Raw genomic sequence first — 9,452 nt, 5'->3', positions numbered from 1 at the left:
CAAAAGCCCCGCACTTGTCCACAACAAAAAGCTAGAGGAGGTGAAATATGCTTGGTCATCGAGAAATGTGAAATATACTCCTGATGAATATGATGCTCTTGAGGAGGATGGGGAGGGAAGAACCTTTTGTTAGTTTCTGACTATTGATATGATGAATATGATGCTCTATTCGAGAAAATGAGTGTACCGAACTGTAAAAGTAGCCTAACAAAAACTCATTCACAAAGAGGGTTGAGACTCGATTGGCAAAGTGTTCTAGCTTGTGCTTTTCTTTGTAAATGGAAAGACATCTTGGTCACAAGTTTTAGACATGTTTTCCTCAAAGGGAGACCATGATACTAGTTTAGAATGGAAAGGAAAGGAATTAGAATCCCCATGGCAGCAAATAGTAGATAATCCACAAGATATCGCTAAGTAAAAGAGATGATGATGAAGATACACTAGGAACATTTAGAAATGGATAACTGTGATGTCCCCTTCTAGCTAGAGACATCACTTTAGCTGGTGATTAGCCTATCAGAGACCCTTGTAGGCTAATAAGATTGGATAGAGGGTCACCTTGGTGTGGAGATCCTCCAAGGACCAGAGCAGAGTACTCTTCTGGGTTGCCAGAGTTTGTTTATGATGAGTTTTGCTTTGAGTTTGGCTTGGTTAGGCTATTTTTAGCAGTTTTGGAGTTATAAAGATAGACCCCTACTATTTTTAGAAAAAGGGTATGGTCATATGCAGTTCTATCATGTTAGCTCCCAGTCCAAACGACATTCAAAAATGTTGAGTAATAATGGAGATATTAATGTTTATTTAGTTAAAATAAACATTATTGGTTTTGAGCCTATATTGTTAAGTTATAATATATAACTTAAGTGAGGGTCATGATATCATAAAAGGGGCCATTGTTTCAATTAATTGTGGGTCCAAGCTTATGGAAAAATTAAAAAGGATTTTCTAAGTTTTAATGTAATAACATTTTTTATGTTATTATTATATCTTTTATCCCATATTGAGCGTGGAGACTCATTCTGGAGTTGAGGAGCCCTTATAAACAAACCTTGTCTTCCTTCAAGAGCAGGTTATGAGAATTGCTTAAAAACTTTTCCTTGTGAAATTTCTTGAAGTTGTGGCAACAAGGGTTTCTACAAGTTTGAGAAGAATTCAGACTGTGGAGAACGTAGTATCTTCAGAGTTGATGCAATTTGAGGGTGTGAAATATCACTTGAATTTTGCCTGTGAGTTGACTTCATTCTGGAGTCAATATTGTGTTTTAGTAGGAAAGAATTGGATGAATCTGTTTACAGGTTGGAAGGGGTTATAACAACAGCTATAGTGTCGTGAACAGTGCGCTACAGTACTGCGAACAGTAACATGCTACAGTGCCGCCGTGAATAGTGCGCTACAGTGTTGTGAACAGTACAACGCTACAGTGAATTAAAAATCAAAAATTTAATATTGTGGTTTTTGATAGGCGCTGCCCAAGGAGGAAGCAACCAATAGCATGGTTGCGTATTGGAGACAAAAATCAGGTTTTTTTCAACTATTAATGATGATGTTTTTAATGTATTCTTCCAGCAATAAGTATTGTACATACATTAGGAGCCATCTGAATAAATGAATTTGATTAGCATTATAATCAGATTTGAGTTATAATTTTAGGTAAGATTAGTTTTCAATATTTTTATTTTCTTTTCATCAACTCAAAAACCCAAAAACAACTTAAAACATTCAAAAACAAACCAAAAACAATCATTACACCCAAGGAAACAAACAGTGATCAGCGTAGAGCCTATTTGTGGTTCTTACAATAGCTCATTAAATCCCTTGCAAGGTAAGTAGTAGGCTGGATACTTCAAACTCATAGCCACATACTAGCAAAACTTAGCAGAGCCCCTGCTCAAAACATTGAAAACATACAAATTGATTGCTCTCACAGAACACAGAGTATGCTCTAGCTTCTGCATCAAACATAGTATGAAAAAAACTGGGTGTCCTTGGCTATGCATTTTGTGTTAATTACTCATGCTTTCCTCAGGTATTCTACTTATTTTACGTTCATCCTTAATAAAAATAAATTACACATTTGCATTAGTCATTTTGTTCTCCTAATTCTAGGTTGTTTCTTGTGCAGAGTAATATTATTTGACTGCTATAAATCTTTAATGTGAGTTTGTGTAGCTGCAAATAGTTGCAATATCCATTACTCCACCTTTTGGAAACTTTACTCACCTCAAGAAAAGTAAACTTTGTTTCCAATAGAAGCAAGTTTCAAAAGTAGACAAACATTCTCTTGCTACGATCCAGGCTGCTACCAGGCTATCTGAAACTACCTTTGAAGAGAAAAATTTGGGACGCAATGTGCAAGATGACTGTGGGTATGGTTACAATGAGGATGAGAAAGAACTTGACCCAAAGGAAGCTCAAAGGAGAATGAGAATTGGTAAAGCCAACAAGGAAATGTGCCTTGGAACAAGGGTAGGAAGCACAGTCCAGGTATTTCATAATGAGAATGGTTCCCTCTTTTGTAAATTTTGTTGGTAGGCAATATTTTAGCAGGGATTAGGGCAATCCATTTTGTGCTTCATTTCACAACTTTTTTAATCCATGAACAATTTGGAGTGAATACATACTGCATCCCGTTAAGGCTTCTGTAGTCATGGATATCTAAAAAACACTGAACAAAAACACAATATTTTCCAATAAATGAGGATTTTCCTTAGGATTGGAGTCCACATAAGGATGAAATATGTCACAGAAAGATGAATCCCAAAGAGGTGGTTATCTATTAGAGTGGGAGATCTCACAAAAGACATTAGAATATGTGTCACAAATTGAACTACAAATTAATAAATCAATGCGAACAATCAGTTGCTGTGAAATCACCAGACTCGAGAAATCCATTGTTTACATACCTTCTTGCCACCAATGCCATGAGACCAAACCCCTTGTAGAAGCTTCTTGCCACCAATGTTGTGAGAGCAAACCCTAAACACAACCATTCGAACACGCCATATTCAGCATAGCAAAAGCACTACCCAAAACCAAAGTGCAAAAAAGCACGAAAATAAAAAACAAAACACTGCTCCATACCTTATAAAAATGGAGGATCGACTACAATGGATGTGAGCTGAAAAATGAGCAGCAAACGGAAGTGAAAGGGAAAGTTGAGGGCACGGACCCGAAATTATATATTTTCTAACAAAGTAATATATAGAATAGGAATAAGTATTCCTATTCCATCTATTTTGGTGGATTTTTACAAGCCCATTTTTTAGGTAAAATTGGAATACTTATTCCAGTTGTATTCCTATTCCCATTTCAAAGTTTATGCACCCAAATAAAAAATAAGGATACACAAATGCCTATTCCAAGGGTATTCCCGTTGCCAAACAAGCCCCTACAAAAACAAACCCACAACTTGTGCTTGAAGGAAAGTCAAATTTACAATTCATACAAAAACAAAGACAGCTTGTCTCCCAATACAAACTATTTTCCCACAACCTAGAGGTATTCTTCAACCTAGTTAAACCTCAGCAGCCCCTATCACACGGAAAATAGTCATTTGATCAGTCCCACATATTTTCGTATTTCCTCATCCATTCCACTTGGACATTTATTTCATGAACCTATTTTGCTTATATTAAAACTACTTTTCTTATATTCAACCTCTTTTTCAGACCGTTACTTTCTTCGAATATCTTTACAGCCCTTTGTCAGTCGGATTAAGACGTTGACACGGAAATGGAGTAGAGGCTTGATCCGGGAACGGCTGCAGCTTCAGGTATTTCTGGAGTGTTGGAAAGAATAAAGAAGCAGACCAATGATATTGATGATATAAATCCGTTCAATCGTCTTGCTTATTTATTATGTACGGATGCCATGTCCACAAGTATCTCAAATTTGGTTTTTTTAAACCACGTTTGGTTTTACACAATATACAGAGCACGAGCAAACAATGGCGCAGAAAATCAGAGTTATTCTCAAAATATGTGTACTAATCTATTTTATTTTCCCACAGACACATGGATGCCTCGAAATAGAGAAGGATGCTCTGTTGAAATTGAGAGATAACGTGAAAGATCCGAATGGCCTCTTGGAGTCTTGGAATGGCTCTTCTAATTGCTGCCAATGGTCAGCCCTCCACTGCGACTCTCACTCAGGACGAGTGGATTCTCTTGATTTCAGAGGTTTCAACCTTTCTCTTCACTCCATGAGTGAGAATTTCAAGCTCTTCCCATTGAGCCAACTGGAATACCTGGATTTGAGCATGAATTCCTTTCATGGAGTTGAGATGCCTACAAACATGTCCTTGTTGACAGACCTCACTTATCTCAACCTCTCCAACACAGGCTTCTCTGGGTTCCTGCCTCCACAAATGGGAAGTATTTCAAAGCTGCGTTACTTGGATTTTTCTGATCTGGAGCATCTGAAAATCCCCTCTTTGAAATGGCTCAGGAATCTTACTCAGCTGGAGTATATTTCACTCCGTGGGGTCAATCTCAGCGGCCTTCCTATGACAGAATTGGGTGAGTCGATTGGCGATCTTAAGAGGATTCAGCATCTGGAGATGACCAATTGTAGTCTGGTAGGTCAAATTCCTCCTCTCAGAAATCTGTCTTCCCTTGCATATCTACATATGGAGAACAATTCACTTTCTTCTGAAATACCCAATTGGTTATTCACCATAAACAGCTTGGTTTCACTCAATTTGAGGATGAATCTCCTGAATGGGACTCTGCCAGCCCAAATTGCAGCTTTAAGCCTCACTCACATGGACCTTTCAGTGAATCAGTTAACAGGTACAATCCCATCTTTCATTGGGAATCTAAGCTTCTTGACATATCTAGATTTGGGTGTCAATAAACTCTATGGAACAATTCCCTCATCCTTGAGCGATCTCTCTTCACTCAATTTCCTCCGCCTTCGTGATAATGGACTGCAAGGCACTATTCCCCAGTGGTTGTCCAAATTGTCATCCTTGACATATCTTGATCTGAGTGCAAATAAATTGAATGGTAGTGTTCCATACTCATTAGGTCAATTGTCCTCCCTTGAAACCCTTTCAATATAGGGCAATCAGTTGGAGGGAATAGTGACAGAATCTCTGCTTCAAAACCTAACCAAATTGCAGTACCTTTGGTTAACTGATAGTGGATTGACTCTCAACATAAGCAGAGATTGGATTCCTTCTTTTAATCCGTTAATGCTATTGCTTAGCGGGTGTAACATGGGTGGGAGCATTCCAAAATGGTTGTCCTACCAGACCAGACTTGAGCATTTAGATCTTTCCAGTAACAGTCTGGTGGGAAGCATACCCTCATTGTTATGGACTAAATTGCATAATCTAAAGACCCTGAACCTCTCAGGCAATCATCTCCATGGTCCTCTTCCCTCTCTTGCCCTTCACCATCAATTGACTGTTCTTGAATTGTCCAAGAACAAATTTGAAGGAAACATTGCAGATTATATTGGTACAAATCTTCCCCCTTCTCTGGAGTTTTTGTCGCTGTCTAACAACAAATTCAGAGGTGCCATTCCTTCCTCAATCTCTTTGTTACAGAGGTTACAAAATCTGGATCTGTCAAATAATAAGCTCAGCCATGCTCTGCCCTCAACCCTGGGAAATTGCACCTCTCTGGAAGTGGTGACATTGTATAGCAATGAACTGGAAGGAGAAATACCAGATGAAGTGGTTAATCTACAACAGCTCAAGTCATTGGATCTGAGAGGCAATAGATTTTCAGGGGAATTTCCATCAGGGCTTCTCAACTGTAAGCTACTAGAGTTCCTGGACCTCAGCAAGAACAACTTCACTGGTGAATTGCCCAATTGGATTGCAAGCTTAAAAAATCTGCGAGTTGTTGTTCTGAGATCGAATAATCTACTGGGTATAATTCCTTCAGATATATTTCATTTACCCATTCTTCAGATCATCGACCTCGCCTCTAATGGCTTCTCAGGTGTCATCCCCCCTGAAATCACAGAATTACTCGCCATGGCTACTGCTCAAAACAATGGCGAAAGGTATGGAAGGTACTTTATTGCTTATGAAATGTATTATCAGAAAGGGGTTAACATTACCAACAAGGGAAACGAGCTGGACTACTCTTCAATTCCTGCGGCTTTTACTGTTATTGACCTCTCTGCAAACAATCTCAGAGGAGAAATTCCAGGGGAAATCGGGAAGCTGAAAGGACTGATTACTCTAAACTTGAGTCACAATCATTTAAGTGGGGGCGTTCCAGATAGCTTGGGAGACATCCACAGTTTAGAGTCTTTGGATTTATCGGGCAATCAGTTGAATGGGTCGATTCCTGTTTCGATCCAGGGTCTCGATTTTCTGGGATATTTGAATTTATCAAATAATAATCTGTCAGGAAGGATTCCTCAACAACGCCACTTTGACACATTTGGAGCATCATCGTTTTTGGGTAACAAGAATTTGTGTGGAGTTCCACTGAATAAGACTTGTTCTTCTCCAACATCATTTCCTCCCGCTTCACAAGAAAAAGAAGATGAAGAGACTTCGTTGTGGAAAAGCAGAGAGTTGAAGATGGGAACAGGGTTCGGATTTGTGCTGGCGTTTTGTGGAGTTGGTTTGGCATTGTGGTGTCGAGTGGCTAAATACTGGGAATAGCATCAAAGATCTTTATAGAAATTAATGTACAATTGTTAATTTTTTATGCCCACATCTCAAAATAGGAGAAAACTGCAGTGCTCTCGTGTAGCTTAGCTCCTTTATCAAAATATTATATAATTAATTTTTTATTTAAATTTTTTTTCCTGAATAGGCCTTCTCTATTAAATCATATATTCACAAAAAAGGTTGGGATACATGATCACTCTGCGAGAAGTATAAAACATTAACTATTCATCAAAAGAAAAATACTTCAAGCGACCAAAGTAATATCAGCTGAAGGAGAATCCTATCAATCATCTTTACACCATATATTAATGGGGTTAGGGGTGTAATCTGGTATACACCTCCTGACTTCAGTATCATTTTCTTTATCTTCTCATTTGTCCTCCTTGAGAGGCGAAATTGCGGGAGCTAGGCAAGAAGCCCCCTATTTGAAATTTAAATTAAGTAGTAAATACAATTTAAAAATTATCATTCAAATTAGGTTTAATTGATTTTTGATATTGATATAGGATTAAATTATGTGGTTTTTTAGTCAAATTCATTGAATCATATTTCTTGACTAGTGGCTTCCCGAAAGAGTATTGGTAAAAATGCCTGCTGGAATTATAGAGGAGGCTTTAAACATGCTTAAACTGTGATTAAAGTTTTCCTCTTTGGCCTAAATGAAAGGCCAAATGAAGCATTTGTGCTTCCTAAGAAATATTTAAGACATTATGATAGGTGCGACCATGACAGACCACAAATCACAGCGTTAAGCTGTGATAAGAGTTTTCCTCTTAAAAGCATGATATTCCTTGAGATGTTTCCATTTCCTTGCACAAAGAGAAACCATTTATGGCTTCTAAATATTTCTTATCAGAAGCTCTTAAAAGCATTAACTGTTAAGCAAAGTAGGATCTTTGATAGAGTAACAGAAGAGTAATGCAATGTTCTTTGACTGAGGTTCTGATATATAATTTATATGTATCAAACTGCTATGCACTGTGACTGTTTTGAACTATACCAAAAACTCAAAACTTATATCAAAATTGATATGATAATCTTCAGACAATATTGTGATATAATTCAAGGTATATAACGTGGATCAAATGCATATTATATTTATTATGTATTTCGATGCTGTAAATACTAATTATGCCGTATGTTGATGATGTTCTCTCACAGCGAATACACACAGTCGTGTCCCTGCGTGGACTTGGAAAGTCACCCTTATTAACACTGATTCAATCAGCACGAGACACGCGCACACACACATATTAAAGAAACTAAAAACTAAAAATAATTTAAATATTAGTTGTAATCATATATATAACTATCAAAATTCTTCTTTTATCTGGAAAAGAGAATTAAAAAAAATAAAAATAACCTTTCAAACAAACTAGATTAAATAATTTATTGCAATTCTGAATAGTATTTTATATTAAAAAATTCTTTTGAACTTTACCTCAATGTGTGGTCCCTTCTTTTCATTGAGCTCAGTCTTGTGATTTGATAATATTTTCAAACTGAAAAATACCTTAGGCATATGTGTGAAAGGAAAAAATGAACAATTTGCAATCTAGAAAGAAAGCACGAGGAGGTTAGATGTTCAAGATTTTTTTTTTTTTAAAGGAATTAAAATAACACACAAGAAATTAATTGGGTGCTATAGAAGCCAAAAAAAGAGGAGCCCAATTCAATAGATGGTGAAAGGAAAAGTGTGTGAATTAACAAGCCCAAGCTACACTTAATGATGGTTGTACTTAGAAACTAAATTACCCATTTGTCAAAGCTTCAAATACTTTGGTAGATAGAACCATAGAAAGAAATGACTTATATTCAATTCCACAAACCAAATGAAGAACGAGTTGCAAATGTGGATGATGGATTGTTAGGAAAAAACCAAAGATTCAGCATAATATTTACAAAAGGCAGCGAAAATTAACCATATTGAGCATGGGGAGACCCGTGATTCTATGAATTATCTTCTTTGTTATCAAGACGGGCTGCTCTAACCATAACTAACCATTGTGCATATGGCTCAAAATATACCTAATCCACTTAATTTGGAAGTTCCTTGGCACATGCAGAATGTGGCCAGACCTTTCTCCTCTAAGTGTTTAAGCTCGAGTTTGAGGGTTCCATCCACACATAATTTAGCTAGGGCACTGTCCATTTCTAGGCTTCCAATTTCTTGCACAACACACTTAAAATGAGTATGAATGTCATTAATGAGAAGTACCTTTGGAAAAATTTGAGATTGAGCTCCATTAAGGTCACGTGATTTCACAATTGCTGGCACTAGCTTGAATTTTGGAGCCTTCCATTCAACACCACGCACCAACATTTCTGAACCTTTCTTTGCCTTGTTGTTGCTACTGGTGGATGCCATGATTGCTCAATAGATTGATAGAATCTCCTTCAAAAATTTCACTACAAACTATGCTCAAGATCGCCTTGATGCTCTGTAAATCGCTGTGCTCTGGATACACTAAATTGGTGGTGAAAATGAAGTCAAAATTCTTCCTTTTTGATGAAAACCTCACATTAATGCTCAATACGAAGAGAGCCATAATGACATAGTGCCTAACAGGTTGTCATCCACTATCTGTCTAGATAACTCAGTAGAACCTTGTAACTCAGTGACCAAACAAAACTTGTTACTCCCGACCTCGCTTGGTATGATCTAGCCTCATTCAGTGAAAACTGATGTTAAATTTCTGTGATCCCTCTGTATCTACAATATTGATTTGGCTCTTTTGTTTTCATTCATTGGAATTGCTTAAGATATGGCTTGAAGATATAGTTCCAGTTCTTCCTTTAAGAATCTAATTGGAAA

At 37.2% G+C, this 9,452-nt stretch overlaps 1 protein-coding gene across 1 annotated transcript; it reads left to right on the top strand.

The window, feature by feature from the left end:
• Window positions 1-3,702: 3,702 nt before the first annotated feature.
• On the top strand, window positions 3,703-6,765 carry LOC149568496 (receptor-like protein EIX1). Its single transcript, XM_089821407.1, has one exon. The coding sequence runs from the start codon at window positions 3,947-3,949 to the stop codon at window positions 5,060-5,062; it is 1,116 nt and encodes a 371-aa protein (XP_089677533.1). The 5' UTR covers window positions 3,703-3,946; the 3' UTR covers window positions 5,063-6,765.
• Window positions 6,766-9,452: the final 2,687 nt, after the last annotated feature.

Source organism: Cupressus sempervirens, chromosome 3 (genome assembly GCF_028749045.1).
Source record: "Cupressus sempervirens isolate cs-2001-9-10 chromosome 3, ASM2874904v1, whole genome shotgun sequence".
NCBI classification, from domain to species: domain Eukaryota; kingdom Viridiplantae; phylum Streptophyta; class Pinopsida; order Cupressales; family Cupressaceae; genus Cupressus; species Cupressus sempervirens.
This window is presented reverse-complemented; position numbering and strand designations above follow the sequence as displayed.